Source organism: Rhincodon typus, chromosome 25 (assembly GCF_021869965.1).
Source record: "Rhincodon typus isolate 14 chromosome 25, sRhiTyp1.1, whole genome shotgun sequence".
In the NCBI taxonomy this organism is placed as follows: domain Eukaryota; kingdom Metazoa; phylum Chordata; class Chondrichthyes; order Orectolobiformes; family Rhincodontidae; genus Rhincodon; species Rhincodon typus.
The window spans coordinates 19,587,810-19,605,907 of record NC_063356.1 but is presented as its reverse complement, the minus strand read 5'-3'; the positions used below and the strand labels follow the sequence as shown (position 1 = coordinate 19,605,907).

The following is an 18,098-nucleotide window of genomic DNA, read 5'->3' as shown; positions in this document are numbered from 1 at the left end:
TACTGGTATAGGTGTTTGCAACTTACAGTCCAGGAAAAGGTCATATTCAAACACTGTGCTTTTATGCACAAGACTTTTCTGCATTTCTTTTTAAACCTGATGGAGCAAAAGGCAAGTCAACACCACAGAACGGATCACTCAGTACAGAAGTTTGATTCTCCTGAAACAGGAACCTGTCTTTTATTTGCTTGAGATGTTTATCAAGCTGCTCTAAAATTTTTTTAAATAAGATACACACTTCAGCAAAAGGAAACATGACCAGGCAGCTTTGATGTAGGGCTAACATTAGAATGGGCTAATGATCACCTTTTTAAGAAGTCTCTGATTTCTCAAGCACAGACTGGAGGAATGTGTTCTTTACTTCACCACTTTGTTTTATCCCTCCATGGTTTAGTTTGTAAAATGCATATTTCAATCACAAAATACTAATGCAATAAAGTTCCTCGCCTGCAAGTTATGACCAGTGCTTGATAGAGGAAATTCAAAAAGGACTAAAATCCTTGCATTTTAAGATAAGCAATAAAAGGAGGCAGAAACTCTTGGGGCATTAGTCAGTGCAGAAAATAAAAAGGTTGTACACATCAATAAAATATTCTCTTTATTGATATTCTTTTGAACGGAGTAATTGACAAAAGTCGCCAGGTATGTTCAATAGAGGCGTCTACTTTCTTTGCCAAAGTGGAGCAGACAATAGAAGGAAGTTATCCACCACTGTGATCAAAACTGTAACACTCAGACATGGTTGTTCCATTGTCTCCTAGCATGATTTGCTGACCATTCCACCGTTACAAATCTTCAATATTCTGGAATTCATCATGGGGTGAATTCTGCAAATTACCAAATTCAATAAAGACGCACTCGAGAAGAATCACCATTTTGATTTCTTTGTGCTGGGGGCACGGAGGAAAGGGCAAAGTTTTCCCTCAAACAATGAAAAGTAATGAAATATTTGTCAGGCAATGGCCTAAGGATATAGTCCCAATTCAGAAGACATTTTAAAAGTCCATAAATTGCTCATTGAATTTTTTTTAAAATTAAACTGGGGTCTAAATTAACTACACAATGCACTGTGAATGTTGGAAGTGCATTTCTTTTAATGTACCCTGGAAGACAGTTAAACATATTGAATGGTCGCTATTGTTAGGATCTGAGTGTACATATCATAACAGAATACAAATTGCTGCAATATACGGAGGTACAAAGACGACACACAAAGATGTGGCCTGTACACCAGCACTAGTTTTTACAGCAATTAGCACTTGCTAGCAAAGACAATACCACTCAGTTAGGGAATGGACCACACAACTTCTGCAGTGAAAGATAGTGTATTTAACTGTCTGAATATAAATAGAAGCGTCGAGCATTAAGTAGATATTTTCTCAGCGTTCCTCCAGCTTTGATGGATGCCCACTTGGTACAGCTATATTTTGAAATAAATTTTCAGATTCTGGAACATTCAAAAATGACAACTCAACCAAACTCTTGTCTTTAAGAGATTCATAAATCAGTTCATAATTCAGCTTAGTCTTTGATTGTTCTTTCCACTGGCCAGGCAAGCTCTCTATTCCACTATTGTAATGTCAATGTGACACATGTGGTACTGAGGCAGAACCCAGCTGGCACTCCCAGAATCCTATGCAAAAAAACCTGGAACAGTCTCCATATCACATATGAATATGGCTCAATTACAGTTCACATTAACAGCAGGTATTGTTCAAACAGGCACTACATTAGTAGTATCAACTTCCAGCTAAAGCATGTAAACACAGGCTTTAAAGGAAGGGAGCATTCACTTCACAACAGTGAACGTATAGAGGAAATTCAATTCAAACTTATGCACACAGTACAATCACAAGAAACTAGTTAAATTACAGTCATATACACCGATTATACAATAGCATCAAATGCAACTTTTATACATGTATTTGGAATTGAATTTGCAGAATGGTATATCAATACATCAAACTGAATGTTGCACTGCCACATGTCACTACATTGACATACAAATTGACCTTGTGAATTAAGCACTGATACTGCCTTTTCCATTTCATAAATAACTTGTATTGCGCACAGACTGCGCATTAAGCAGAATGGTCAGTAGCAGATATTGGAACGTGTCCCAGGTCATTAATGGTGTTAAAACCACCCTGTTTTCATGTTGTCAACAGAATTCTCAAAATAGACAGAAACCTGGATTTTAAAATAAACTCCCATTCTCACCCCTTACTCTGTCTTGCAAAGAATGCGCAGGCATCAAATTAAAGACAGCAACAAATCAGTCTTAATGAAGTAAACCTCGTAATGAGTTATTATCTGCCTTGATACTGAGTGTGGCAAATGGTGGCAACCCAATTGTCAGCTGGTAGACATAGGGGGGCAAGATACCCCTGCACAGACCATTCATTCTAATATAAATATCCTCAGAAATTCTAAATGTTGCATATATGGTTATTGAGATTTGTAAATGTGTTACATTTCTCAATTTGAGCTACACTTACACTTTTGCAAGGGTTAGTATTCTTTTAAAATTATATATTCTTTATAGATTTTTGGTTACAAAATACACTGCTAAATATACATTCTTCTTTACCAGCTGCAACTTTTTGTTAAATAGGGCAAAGTGAAGAATGAAAAATTTAATATTATAGAACCTCCTCCAGTCAACTTCAGCCATAGAAGTTAAAAACCATTAAAAATCTGAAACTTGGGTTCTTATAACTAAGCCCGCTTGAAAGTTATATTCAGGAAGTAAGTAGTAACAACATATTAACATTCTTAAGTTAGCTATCCCACATAATGTGGATTGTGTATGAAGTTGCTTGGAGTGAATTTATCCAAGAAGGTGATTACCTTCAGGGCACAGTCTCATACCATTTCGACTTCACATATGACAGGCACAAGCCGACTGAGAAATAAGTTATGAAAAGCCTGCAGTTGCTCCAACTGATACTTGCTGTCATCTTAATGAGGGCTAGAATTGCTGACTGTACAGTCAATCTAGACTTTCATAATTTAGAACAAGTATTTGGGCTGATCTGTGCAGGAGTCAGCTTTCTCAGGTTAACGAGCAATGGGGAACTGGCAGTACATATCACAAGCCTGGCACATCCAAGAACCAGAAACAAGAACCAAGAACCAAGATCTACTTATATATTCATGGCATGGAATTTTTAGAAGTAAACCTAAAGATCTGGATGACTGTTGGGTAATGTGGTTAAAAAAATGCTTTTGTGTTTCAGCATATTATTTTAAAACATCAGAGAAAGGTTTGGAACCAAAGGAGGTTTTAGGGTTACTAAATTGATTTTTTTGTAAAATACTATCTGCCAACGCAGTTGATTTCTCAATTCAAAGTCCCCTAACATGAAATATCATTCAACTTGTCAAAGTTCTATATTTCTGCATCGCTATGGTAATTATAGTGCTTAATTGCTGGATAATTCAGGTTTTTAAGCAGATTAAAAGGCTGAACTGTCAAAAGAATATTGTAAGCAGATATTTACTACACCAGAATCATACAGAACCAGATGATTCTACAATCTAATGCTTCATTTGGGATCTCCTCTCCTCCCAACCACCCTCCAAACCTCCAACAGCTGCTGATTTATAACTCACTCCAGTAGCTATGGTATTTCAAAAGTACTATAATGCTCATGGGCACATTCAGACAGGTCACAAAACAACTATCTAACTGCTAATTAGAAATCACAATTTAACTACAAGAGCATTGGATTCACTGGTGACAAAGTTAGACACATATAGAGTCCCAGGCCAAACAGACGGAGAGATCTTAGATTACACTGAACAAATATCCATGAAAAGGTGGTGAAACAACTTGTTTGCTCACATAGAAATTTCAAAATTCATATAAAGGTGTGTGAATGATAAATAATTAAGTTTAACAACATTCTCATATGTTGAATTTGGAAACTGTCTATCCAATTGTGCTTCTGAAGTGCAGTACAACACCCTCGTGATCCCCAATATTGAGTGTGAGCTTGCTACGTCACTCCTATAAAAAGCACTCTTGGAGTTAATTTGGAAGTAGATAACGAGTCTCCATGCAGAAAGCCTGTGAAGGTTTGAAATAAATTAGGGAATAAATGAGTTGGAGAATGAGTGACTAAATGTGTGAATAAATTCAGGAGAGAAACAAACTTTTAAACAAGCTTGCCTACATACACACACTCAAAACGGCAAAGTGTTTTTGGCACTAATTTTGGCTCAGAAAACTGGGAGCAAGTGGCAAACCAGGACAAAAAACTACAACGAGACGAGGGAAAGCATGACACAAACCTTACAGTAAACTCTTAGTGCTGACAATTAGTAGGATTGTTTTGGGAGTTGAACTGGTAAATCAAAATGAATACCACACACATTAATTGAAGTCCATCAAATTTTCCTTCCTTTTCTCCCTAGTCTAAAGTGGAATGGTGAAACCTCATCACTGCTGTAGATTAAGGATACAAATGTTGGACTTCATTAAAGCACAAATCTTACATCGAAATATGCTGCTGAGGTTGGTGACAAATGCTGGGAATAGTCGCTGATGTCAGGGTCTCTGTCCTACTGTGTTACACAAAGAACTCAACATTTCCCACACATTCTTAGTTCCTGACTGGAATCCAGCATCAAGAAAATGTTTAAAAACTCTACAACATGCCAGCTAAGACATCTATTAAATAACAACATCCCTTTCTTCTTATCTATGTTTCTGTAGTAGAACATTCAAAGTTAGAGGTTTAATAAAATTACAACTTCCACTGGACATAGTTTCATTATATAGCTGTTAAAATTCAGAACAGCTTTCATGAAACTGCTAGGGAGTGGGTAACTTTCTAACTGCAGTAATTATGGAGTCAGTAAGTTTGTGAAAGTTTGCTCCAAAATGAGATGCTGTAAGTCTATGAATTTCCAGTCCTTAATTCTTGTCTATATAAGATACACAGATGAAAAGAGAGAAACATATGCACTCATTCTTGTTGCCTCACTTGGAAAAAGCCAGATTTTGATATTCACCAGGTTTTCTTCTCCACCATACTGATTTTTTTAAATGATTAACCTAAGAAACAGTTAGGTAATTCCAACACAGATCTTCAACATCAACCATAAAAGGTTTGCATAACATTTTTTAATCTCGACAAGGTGAGGGGCAAAACATGGAACTGAAAAACTGTTCATTAAAAGGGTTGAGTTCAATATTTTAAGAAGAAAAGTTGCAGAGAAAAAAAATACAGACTTTATAAATGAGGAGGAGTGGGAGAAAGATGAGAGAGGTCTTAGATACAGAAATGATTCTCAAACATTAATACTTACATTTATCTTGCATTATACTTGGTATATCACTACTTTAGGCTAGGACTGCATTAATTACTTAGGTCACAGTGTTTTCATTTTAAAATGAATTATATTTTCCAAGAAAAAAATGGGTGGCTTCAGAAAGTTTGTGTAAAAGTCACTGGAGATGTTGAAAATGATAGCCATTCTAGAACTACAATAATAGTGCTGTCAATAAAGGGTTATATGTTCACTAAGTACAACAAATGCTGAAAACACCTAGATGGTCTGGCAGCATTTGTATTTTCAATGGTTCTACAGTACACCTAAAAATTGAATTTTGTTTCTCGCTGCAAATATGCTGTAGACTACTATACATTTCCAGTTTTTAAATCTCAGATTTCAAGCCTCAGCCATATTTTACTTTTGTATTTGTGCTTACTGTTACTTAGACCTTTTGAGCCCTCTGGTGACAGAAGCCAGCAAGTGCAGTAAAATGCTCACAGGCCTTTCTATTTTACTTTTGGACTTGGACATCTTAATTGCAAAAGAGCTTGAGATTACAAGACTCATTTTGAAGTCTTTTCCCTTCAGTGGTAGTTACTTTCCAGCCTAAGTTTTATTGAACTAGACACCTAGGCCTGTGTGCATAACAGCTGCATGGACAGTAATGCTCTTCACTCCACTAGGTTTGTTAGGCTAAATATCTTTTAAAAAATTTTCCCAACATTACAATGCACAGAAGCAAAAGAAAACCCAGTTAATAGCAATACTCGATTCATTCTCCACGATTCCTAACAAGATAATGGCTACTTTTTCAAAAAGATATAATTACTTCAATGGGAAATGTATAGATTAACATTTCAACCACTGCAGCAGACTTAACGCATTGACAATTAAAATATAGTGGTCAACAGACAACACAATTACACTACACTAAATCAGCCACTCGCAGAGTCAGAGTGTTTCCACAAAGTTTACATAATTTTTTTTTTCTTTTTAAACACAGATAGCTAGTTGCATACTTGAATCATTATGGTTTTATCAAATTGATAATCTGAATTTCATTTACCTTAACTACCCAAGTGCTACAAATAAACAGGTAAGCAAGTGATTGAGCCCTTTAATGCCAACCAATAATTCAATATCAAATACCTTACTAATCAATTTTATGCTCTCTAATGAAATAATGCAAAGCTGCAGAAATCTTTGGGAAGCTATTGGACAAATCACTGCTCAATGAGGTAAACACAGTCACCTTCACTGGATCAATTAGAATTATCGGATGCAAGGGCCACATGGCTCACAACACAAGACACTCCCATGAATGGTCTTCAACTAAAATTGCAATGGTCAATGGGTTTTGTCAAAAGAACACACACAGAACAACAAATCCATGCAAAGGACCGAATGCCTAAAGTGGTGTCTCTCTCTCTCTCTCTCTCTCTGTGTGTACACGTACACAAGACTGATTTATTGATTATGCACAGCCAATTAAGGGGCTAATAACAGAAAAATCATTAACAGGAAACCAAGTGAAATATATAGATGCATGTAAGATTGATCAAGGTAAGGATGGAAAAAAATCAAGCTCAGACTGGGGCTTCCTGGTTAAAAACAAAACAGGGACAACAAATGGGATGCCACTATAAGAATGGAAAAGAGCTCACTTTATAAGTTAAGTAGGTTTCTTCTTAAATAGATGTTTTTACATCAACCATTAAAGGATACAATCTTTTAAGCCCACAGATGAAAGCATGATTTGCACAAATGATAACAGGGCACTACTCTACTAATAAAAAGTAGAAAATGAAATGATTTGTCAAATCACAAAAACAGCATTATCTAGAACACATATATACAGCAGCAGCAACTAGCTCAGCAAGTACAATGTGTTATCAGATAACCTCAACATAATTGGCTGGATACAAGCCCAGCTGTCCATTCTCCAGACGTCCTTTGCACCAACCCTGTTCATCCTCATCTTCGATTTTTGTTAAGAAATCACCTGAAACGTGAAGAGGACAAAACAAGCAGTTATAATCTCATTCTATGAAGCACAGCTTCTGCCCTCTCTGCATCATTATCAACTCATTTTCAGCAACTTGATGCATGAAAACATTTTAAAACCCTAACTGTACAAACGCAAGTCTGACTAATGGCAGATGTATTTGATGCCTTGCTACAAATTATGGCCCACTATTCATATGAATAAGTAGCCCAAGAATCATGGAAGACTTTAGTTATGTAAGAAACAATGACAGATAACTGTAGTTGACTCACATGACACAAACATTAAAAAGTGATTTTTTTTAAACACAGTTTCACCTGCTTTGAAGCTCAGTTCATCCTGCTCTTGACCTTCATAATCATACAGCGCACGCACTCGCACTCCCTGTCCATGGGCAGGAGATGCTTCCTCATCAAATGGATTTGTTCCTCCATTAGCATCATTTGTGGTGGGGTTACTTGTTTCATCATCAGACCATTCAGCAGAGTAAGCCTGGTTCTTCTCATAGCTACTTACACTGCAACAGGGGGAAAAAAAAAAGTGCTAAGGAAGACACGGACTTGTGGAACATAACCAGAGCAGCCATCTATTGTCTATGGAAATGCTTCACCAAGACGACAAATGGAGAGAAACTGAATGCTGGAAACTCGAAATAAAACAGTGATAGTGGAAATGAACAGACAGCCAGCATTGGCAAAATAAGCTGAAGTTCTCGAGGAAAGTCCTCATCAGACCAGATTTTTTTTAACTGAAGAGTTCACTAACAACGCGGAATCCTTCTGTGTCGTCCTTCCCTCCATGCCCCAGAGTTGACTGGTATGCTGTGTATTTCTGTTTTTACATTGTATAACACAAAGTATTCTAAGCAGATCTCAACAGGCAGCAAAATAAATTTAGCCTAAAAAGAAAATAAAAGTGTAATGTGATGCTCATTCTAGATTTATAAATCAATGCTACTCAATAGGATTATTTTTTACAATTTTAAATTGTCGGAAAAGTCTACCGAACAGTCTCGAAAGAGAAACAGCTAAAAACATGTTTTCTCCTCCTCCATCCAAAAACTACCGAACAGTCTGTTCTACATCCACTTTGAAGTGGATTCTTTATAAAACAGAACAAAGTGTAATTTTCTCTCAAAAACGCACCTCACATTACACATTGTTTCTCAGCAGAGATTACTAACAAGCACTTCTGGCCTCAAGCCAGTAGCAAAGCCCAGAATTTTGGCTTCCTCCATCTCCACAGTTGCACATGGGTGCTCAAGCAAAGAACACCAAGTTAAGTATCTACATGTTCTGAGATGGCATTCCTCCAAGATTTAGAAGGCAAGGCATAGATAAAACTTGACCATGAAACAATGCATTGAGCAGGTTGTGTTCAGTGCTATGATGTAATGAAAGGTTTACCTGGCATTCTTGTGATTTGTAATTCCGGTCCATGAACAAAATTGCCAAAGCTGTTTCAACAAAGCCAGAACATCTTTAGAAGGCCCAGGGCAGCAGGCACATGGGAAGACCATCTCCTCCAGGATCCCCTCCAAGTCACACACACAATCCGGACTTGGAAATTAATTGCCATCCCTTCAAGGTCGCTAGGTCAAAATTTTGGAACTCCCTAACAGCACTATGAGAACACATTCACCATATGGATTGCAGTTGTTCTAAAGGGAGGCTCACTATAACCTTCTCAAAGAATTAGGTAAAAAATGTTGGCTTTATTGCAATGTCTGCATTCTGTAAATAATAGATGGACACAGTGCTGTAACTGTAATAAAACAATATGAAACTAGATTGCACTGAGTAACATGTAATAGCTTCCCTTATGTGATCGCTGCAACTGCCCTTCTGCAGACTAGACTCAAGGTACATAAACTCATTTGATTTATAAATATTAGTCCAAATTAAAAGCATCCAAACTTCCCAAGAAAAGCAGAGGCAAAAAGCATTAATCAAAAACAAATGGAAAATTCACAGGAGATCAGTCAAGTTGTGAATTACTAGCACTAATAACAATCTTTCACTTTGTTGTTGTTTTAATTAATTTCAACACATTTTATTTTACTGTAACTGGCAGACCATAGTGTTTAAGATAATGGGTGTGTGAGCAGGCCATTCGTCCCAACGAGTCCACACTGACGCTCCAAAGAGCATTCCACCCATACCATCCTTGCATTTTCGATGGCTAATCCACCCAGCCTGCACATCCCTGGATACCATAGAGAGTTTAGCACGGTCAATCCACCTAATCTGCACATCTCTGGAAGAAACCGACACAGACACAGAGAGAATGTGCAGGCTCCATAGAGACAATCACCCAAGGCTGGAATCAAACCTGGGTCCCTGGCGTGGTGAAGCAGCGGTGCTAACCACTAAGCCACCATGCTGCCCCAAACTTAGTCTTCAACTGATGGCAGGGAAAAGTAAGTTATCTTGCCAGTGTTAACACAAAGCAGTAAAAATACACAACAAATCAGTCAACATCTGTAGAGAGAAAAGTCAACAATTCAATTGTAACTGTTCGTGTCCTCTCTCGATAAAAGGTGTTAAAGGCTTAGTATATATTACAACACTGTTTCCATCCTGGATTTACAGCACCTGGAATTTTCTTTCATTATACTAATTTGAAAAAGCACAAAGAAATTTGTGAAACTTCGGTTGTTAGTATTATCATGTGCATAAGGCAGAGTGAGGTTAAAGATGTGAGTAGAGCACCCATGTTTGACTTGAACAACTTAGAGACATAAAACTCGAAGTTCAGCTCATTGGCCTTTCATTAAAGTAGTAAGATACAGAGGAATCCTTTTGGAAGTACATGTACGTAATAAAGACTATTACATACAAACAAAAAAGTGACAATATTTTGGAGCTCCATGAACAACATGGGTTTAGGTCTTACAAGGCTGTCCATCGACATCTTTGTCAGGAGTCTAGAGCCACTCTACTGAAATGAAGAGCCCTGCATTTTGGGCCAAGTAAAGGGCTAATCTGGCACTGCTGACTGTGGGAAACAAGGTTATTGGCTGAAAGTTCAAACTCAACATGAGAGAGGACTGTGTGTTTCTAAGATATTGCAGAATCAAGTCAGTTTTTGGACTGGTGAAACTCATGTTCATGAGTATGTTTCTAATGGAGTCTTTCTGAATGCTGCTGAAATCATTGTTCAGCCAAGCGCGAAAAATGTCTGTGTCATCAGAAAATTAGCTCATTTTAAGAAAAAAAAACAAACTCTATCTTATTTGTTTATTTGTGAAATAGGAGGAGAGTTTAAACACCATGTACTCTTCTTCCCCTTAAAGCTGCTTTTTATATTAGAATGCAAGGAAAGCATTACCTTTATTTATGAGATTGCATCAAGCAGACAGCACTCTAGAATGAGCTCATTGCGCAGACTAAATTTAGAGTGCACAGCAAGAAAGAAGATAGAAAGATATTGAAAAATTTACTCAGATACAAAGATTAAGTCAAATTAAAACATGAATGCACCACATTAGAGATTGAAGGGAACAGGGAAACAGTTCTATTGATAGCTTCACTAGTCAGTGGGGCAAACGTTAGTAATTGTTAGTGAAAACTCCAAAATGCTCAAGCAACGACAGACAGTTTTCGCTAACTTTTTCTCTTCCTCTTTCCGGTTCTCTTTCACCTCCTGGTTGGCTTCATCGTCATCAAAAGGATTATTACTGCAACTTCTGTCATTACTCTGGCAGATATTATCACTGTTCAGGAAATGGGAAAAAGAACACCTGTATTTGTAAAGAATCCCTAGAAATAATCAACTGCTCACCAAGAATTCAGAATACAAATATTCTTTACAAGTCAAAGAAATTGACTGTTTTGCTACATCATTGCACATCGTTAGCTGAAAAGGACTTTGGAACACAAGGCTTTATAAATGCAAGGTCTTTCTTTCAATAACAGAAATGTCACATTGGATGAATAAATAGTAATTATTGTATAGTCCCTTGGGAATGCCTGTAATGAAAGTTACTCTCATTATGTGCATAAGAAATGCTTGATTTTAAACACCAGTAGAGAACGGGCAGGCAGAGGTGTCATGCCCAATCTGGCTATGGGATACTTGAGCCAGAGGTCTTGGCCTCAAATCACATTCTGCTGGAGAGTAATGTCTGGCAAATAGTTTTTCTGTTCTGGCAAGACAGGGAAGTGACTGGTTACCAAACTGAGCTGGTCAACAGCTGAGCCTTGTGGGATGATCTTCAGGCAGGAGTTGACTGCAGGTGGTTAAGGCCTAAGGCTGTGTTACACCATCAGACTGGGTGAAGCTTAAAACTACTTTAACATTCACAAGATAATGGCTCTGAACGAGTTAAAGATTTCCCTGCTCCGTCCCCAACTACTCCAGTTTTGTCACCATGGTTAACATTTATGCATTCAGGGATACAGATATCTACATTCATCATTAGCCTCTCTCATTCAGGTCTCCAACTTGACAAATTCAGATACTGTTTGGTGGTTTCACAGTTCTTTCAGAATGCACTGCCTTCTGACTTGGTAAAAAGTTAGGTCTTTTGCTTTTGACCTTGGTTGGTCTATGATCCATTTCTCTGCAGAAGGATCTGTTATCTCTTGGATATCCTTTGCCAAGGATGCTGTTCCTGCTAAACTTAGTAATTACTACATTCCGCTTTTGTAAGGACCTTTAATCTCCTGAATTTTGTTTGCAGATAGACTCTTCCCTGCTAACTTAGTTGGTTGTCCCATAACGTCATCTGGGGCATTTAATCTTTGGAGGTCCATCACGGAAGATGCCTGCTCTATTGAAATTAGTACTTTGTTCCTTGCAGTGTCCTAGATGTCAAGTCCAGATAATTTATTTTTAACCATATTTCTAATCTGTGGATATTGGTCTGGTTTCCATGGAACCACGTGCAGTTTCTCTTTAGGTAATACTTAGTTTCAATTTGCTGGTATGTAAGTATGTAAGCTCATGACTTCAACTTCTTGATTAGGTTGAATGTCTTTAATCTGTTATCCTACTGGTGAGCTGGACATTTTCACATAGTCACATTACTGGAGAACTGCTGCTTGCTACCTTTGTTACCTCTTCTTTGGAAGATTCAAAATCAAAGTCAAATGTCCTGTATCAGTTTGCTTGGAGAGCAGTTTTGATGTCTGAACATCTTCAGTCAGAGATTCATTAATGAGATTGAGTAGGCTATACTGCTTATTCTCAGTATTTGCTTCTTCCGGCAAGCTTTGCTGATGGTTGATTTCTGATCTGTCAATTCTCTTATGTCAACTTGATAACCTCCATTTCTCCTGTTTTCCCTGTTAGGGTCTGCCATGAAGCCCTAATGAAACCTTCTACCAGTTGTGCCTTAGCCAGTTCGTCAACAACAGATTGTTTCTAAACAAAACTGTTCTCTCGGAACTAGTTGAACTCCTTCTGCTACATTAAGGATACAGAAATCAAGACTTGAATACAGACTCAAAAAGTAAGAACTTATGATTATGAACTCATACATGGTTTGTGTTGCATTGTTGCTTGTAGGAGAAGCTTTAAATTTTGGGAATTCTTCTTCACTCCTCTGTCAACCTTAAAATTAATTAGTTGTCCATTGACATAAGTAAACTCTGTCAATCATTAATGTTCCCTAAGAATGCCTTTGGCATCTTTTTCAGTAGCTAATGCTCTACCATACTGAGCTTGTGTGTGTAACCATCAACACTTTTGTTGCTGTGAAACAGTATCTTACTTCTGCACATATTCTGGAAGTGACCTACAGTGTGGTATGCAGCATTCTTTTGTTATAGCTGAGAATGCTTGACAGTTTTTGTTCCTCAGCACTGACACAAACTCTTAGTATCTGCTGGTTGGCTTACTCTTTGTAAGAACTTGTCAAGTGTCTGTACAGTGCTTGTACATTATGAAGTGAATAGGTTTTGTTGGTCTCCTCTGGTAAGGTTGCCCTTCTCTCAGTATCTGAGTGTCTTTCTGGTCTTTGCTTCCAGTACAACTTGAATAGCCTTCTCCAAAGTCAAATCTTTCTTGGATTAATCTATCTGGCTGACTCTCAATAATTCCAAACAACAATTCTGTCTCTTATGAATTCTGCTTTCAAAGCTCCATAGTCATAGTTTTCCACTGATCTGCACAGGTTGTTAATGAAATGGAGTTTAGAAGGATGAGGGTGATCGCATTGAAAATTATAGAACACTGAGAAGCCTTGACAGAGTGGATGTGGAGAAAATGTTTCCACTAGTAGTAATAGAGCCTGGGGGCTGAGGACATAGCTTCAGAGTGAAGGGACAACTGTTTACAATTGAGATGAGGAGGAATTGCTTCAGCTCGAGCGTGGTGAATATGTGGAACTCATTGCATCCACAGCCTTCTGTGGCAAAGTCATTAAGTGCATTTAAGATAGAAATAGATAGGTTCTTGATTGGCAAGGGGATCAAAAGTTACAGGGAAAAGGCAGAAGAATAGGGTTGAGAAACATATCTGCCATGATTGAATGGTGGGGCAGACCCAATGGGCCAAATGGTCTAATTCTGCTCCAATATTTTATGGTCTTATGGTCTTAAATAATCTATTCCTGATTGCGGAATTCTTCTGATAAATATTTCCCTTTCAATAATTTTATTTTTCTCTGATTAAAGGTAATTATTAAAACCTATTAGTATTTCTTCCAAAGAACTAGTTTGATGATTTATGATGTCAGCCACTGTCACACCTACTGCTCTGATGCTTATCCAACTTGAGATTCAGTATTTAATTTCAAAACAATTCTGTATTTCAAGAATTATTTTCCCCAAGATGTCCAATCCTGTGTTCTGTAAGAGAAATGTTCCACTATTTTCCTCAAATAAAAGCAAAGTACTGCAGATGCTGGTAATCTGAAACAGATCGAGAATACTGGAGAAACTCAGCAAATCTGGCAGCATCTACAGGAGATAGAGAAACAGCATTATTGTTGAGAGAGATAGTAGGAACTGCAGATGCTGGAGAATCCGAGACAACAAGGTACAGGGCTGGATGAACACAGCAGGCCAAGCAGCATCATAGGAGCAGAGAGGCTGACGTTTCCGGCCTAGACCCTTCATCAGAAAAGGGGGAGGGGAAGGGGGTTCCGAAATAAATAGGGAGAGAGTGGGAGGCGGATAGAAGAGGGATAGAGGAGAGGATAGGTGGAGAGGAAACAAACAGGTCGAAGAGGCAGGAATGGAGCCAGTAAAGGTGAGTGTAGGTAGGGAGTTAGGAAGGGGATAGGTCAGTCCAGGGAGGACGGACAGGTCAAGGGGGCGGGATGAGGTTGGTCGGTAGGAGATGGAGGTGCGGCTTGAGGTGGGAGGAGGGGATAGGTGGGAGGAAGAACAGGTTAGGGAGGCAGGGACGAGCTGGACTGGTTTTGGGATGCGGTAGGGGGAGGGGAGATTTTGAAACTTGTGAAATCCACATTGATACCATTGGGCTGCAGGGTTCCCAAGCGGAATATGAGTTGCTGTTCCTGCAACCTTCGGGTGGCATCGTTGTGGCACTGCAGGAGGCCCAGGATGGACATGTCGTCTGAGGAATGGGAGGGGGAGTTGAAATGGTTCGCGACTGGGAGGTGCAGTTGTTTATTGCGAACCGAGCGTAGGTGTTCTGCAAAGCGGTCCCCGAGTCTCCGCTTGGTTTCCCCGATGTAGAGGAAGCCACACCGGGTACAGCGGATGCAGTATACCACATTGGCAGATGTGCAGGTGAACATCTGCTTGATGTGGAAAGTCTTCTTGGGGCCTGGGATGGGGGTGAGGGAGGAGGTATGGGGGCAGGTGTAGCACTTCCTGCGGTTGCAGGGAAAAGTGCCGGGTGTGGTGGAGCTGGAGGGGAGTGTGGAGCGGACAAGGGAGTCACGGAGAGAGTTGTCCCTCCGGAAAGCAGATAAAGGTGGGGAGGGAAAGATGTCTTTGGTGGTGGGGTCGGATTGCAGATGGCGGAAGTGTCGGAGGATGATGCGTTGGATCCGGAGGTTGGTGGGGTGGTACGTGAGGACGAGGGGGATTCTTTTTTGGTTTTTATTGCGTGGACGGGGTGTGAGGGATGAGGTGCGGGAGATGTGGGAGACACGGTTGAGGGCGTTCTCGACCACCGAGGAGGGGAAGTTACGGTCCTTGAAAAACGAGGACAACTGAGATGTACGGGAGTGGAATGCCTCATCCTGGGAGCAGATGCGGCGGAGGCGAAGGAATTGGGAATAGGGGATAGCATTTTTGCAGGAAGGTGGGTGGGAGGAGGAGTATTCTAGGTAGCTGTGGGAGTCGGTGGGCTTGAAATGAATATCGGTTTCTAGGTGGTTGCCCGATATGGAGACAGAGAGGTCCAGGAAGGGGAGAGAGGTGTTAGAGATGGTCCAGGTAAACTTAAGGTTGGGGTGGAAGGTGTTAGTGAAGTGGACGAACTGTTCGAGCTCCTCGTGGGAGCACGAGGCGGCGCCAATACAGTCATCAATGTAACGGAGGAAGAGGTGGGGTTTAGGGCCGGTGTAGGTACGGAAGAGGGATTGTTCCACGTAACCTACAAAGAGGCAGGCGTAGCTTGGGCCCATGCGGGTACCCATGGCTACCCCCTTTGTCTGTAGGAAGTGGGAGGAATTGAAAGAGAAGTTGCTGAGTGTGAGGACGAGTTCAGCTAAGCAGATGAGGGTATCAGTGGAGGGGGACTGGTCGGGCCTGCGGGACAGTAAGATTTGAGTCTGGTATGACTCTTCTTCAGATTTGGTGAATTGAAACTTTCTCTCTCCACAGATGCTGCCAGACCTGTTGAGTTTCTCCAGCATTCTCATTGCTTGTTTTCATTGCAAGTACTTTCCTTGAGTGCAAGCTTTCAAACTCTATTATGGTACTATCTGAAATTTAAAGATCAATACTAGCCACAGTGACGGATGAATTTATCTGCATAATCAAATGCTTTACAAAATTGCAATTCCCTGGATGATGACATCCTCTTGAATGGGAGCAACCATGGTCACCATCAACATTGACTATGCCTCTAGATCAAACAAGGTCAAGGAAACCTCCAGCTAATCATTACCAACCAGGCAGATAGCCTTGGTTAGGCACGTTACTTCATAGTGTACCAGAAAGAGTTGTAGATCATTACCATGACTGGCCATACCCTGAAGGGCATAGTTATCATTCTAGGTCCACATCAGGTATTGAGGAAACTAAAAAGGTAGCCGCCTTCACTTCATTCTCATTGACCTATCTGCTGTAAACATGCACGTTCTTACAGAACTCACACAAATGATCACTGTACAGACCTTGTAAAAGAAAACCTTGCCTCTACTATAACAGCACATTTTAGAAAGAGGTACAAACCTAGTGAAGCAAACTCCACATTTAGTACGAAAAGCACTAGGCTATTAACTGGTGTTATGAATTAGTACTAAGTGGTTTCACAATCAATAGATCGTAACAAAGCTCCCACATCATTGGAAAATAGGGTTGGTAATCGTGAAACTAACAGGGGCATTATTTATGAACAACTTTATTCTGATTCATAGTCGCACCCAGCATGAGCGCAGGAGGCAATGCTTTTAAAGAGTCTTCGGTCAAATGTGGATCATACTATTGGGCCTCTTCTGAAGATTGGTAACATCAAAAAGTGTCAATATGCAGTCAACTTTATGCAATATGACATTCAGAAGTGGTGACTGCACTCCGTAGTATAGCCTTGGGCCATAATGCTATGACAATATCCAGGCAGCTGTGCTAAATGAAACTCAGCACACGAGTGCTCCACTAGTCTAACTGAACAAATACTGGAATGGATGAACAACACAGAAAACCGAAATAAAAAATTTGAATTAACACAGTATATCTAACAGAGTAAAGCTGCTCATGCCACTTCACAAGAATACACAGTTGGGATTGCCTTCCTGAAAACTGAAGCTAAGTGAAACATTGATTCCTTCTCCTAACCTATAGGAACAAACAGTAAAACTGCAGTTAAATTCCAATTGGCCTTCCTTAGCAGATTAAAAAAAAAGAAACATACCTCTAAGATGAAATATTGCACCACCAGTACTTTAAATAGCTAAAATCCTACACAGGTAAAAATAGAATAATATAAATTAGGTAAATTCAAAACTATAAAGGAGGTAATATTGTACTGTTAGACTGAACAAGTTCCATCTAGTGGGAAAAACTGATTGATACAACTGGACTCCCAGACCAGAATTGATCAACTTCTGTCACTAGATGGAGCCCAGGACCTCAGTTCAAATTCAGAAGGGAAGCAAGAAGACAACAGAGAAGGAAAGATCATACCTGAAGACTCACGGTAAGAGCAGGGGTTGGGAGTGGGACTAGGAAAAATGAATAGCAGAATGAGGCTGTGGGAAGAGAGAGAGAGCCAAGGGTGGGCAGATACAAGGCAATGAAGCAAGACCCCTTGTCTACAGCCAGATTTTACTGAGGAATCTGACTTGTCCAGTATTACAATCAGCCGGTATCATTAAAAAAAAGGAATGAATGAGGATTTCAGCAGCAAACAAGCTGAAAGAGAAATGGAATTGGCAATGTCACAGAGATAGAATAAGATGGCTTCAAAAATGATGCAAAGGTAAAGGAGACGTTGCTCAAAAAAAGGCAAAGTTCAATAGCAACAATGTTGCATCTGTGGTTTGGACAGAGTCACATGATCTGTTGAACTTTCAGGGACAGGTCACATGGCTCAGTTTGAGTGTGGGATAAGACTGGAGCATTTTTGAATGGAGTCGGAGAGAATTTGAGACCTGCTTAAGAAGCAATAATCCATTGCTCTCCCTTTCCTTACAACTCTGCTCAAAAAGTCACCTTTATAACTC

General features: G+C 39.6%; 1 protein-coding gene across 5 annotated transcripts in view; it reads right to left on the bottom strand.

The window, feature by feature from the left end:
* Window positions 1-575: 575 nt before the first annotated feature.
* Window positions 576-18,098, bottom strand: part of pacsin1b (protein kinase C and casein kinase substrate in neurons 1b) — a 98,137-nt gene continuing 80,614 nt past the window's right edge. For 4 of the 5 annotated variants that reach the window (XM_048612214.1, XM_048612212.1, XM_048612211.1 and 1 more), the window contains exons 9-11: window positions 10,899-11,003; window positions 7,606-7,805; window positions 576-7,285 (exon numbers count right to left, since the gene is read on the bottom strand). In XM_048612214.1, the coding sequence (XP_048468171.1) occupies window positions 7,176-7,285; window positions 7,606-7,805; window positions 10,899-11,003 (415 nt within the window). In that variant the 3' untranslated portion in view covers window positions 576-7,175. The remainder of the gene's footprint in view (window positions 7,286-7,605; window positions 7,806-10,898; window positions 11,004-18,098) is intronic. The other variant, XM_048612216.1, reaches the window with a different exon arrangement.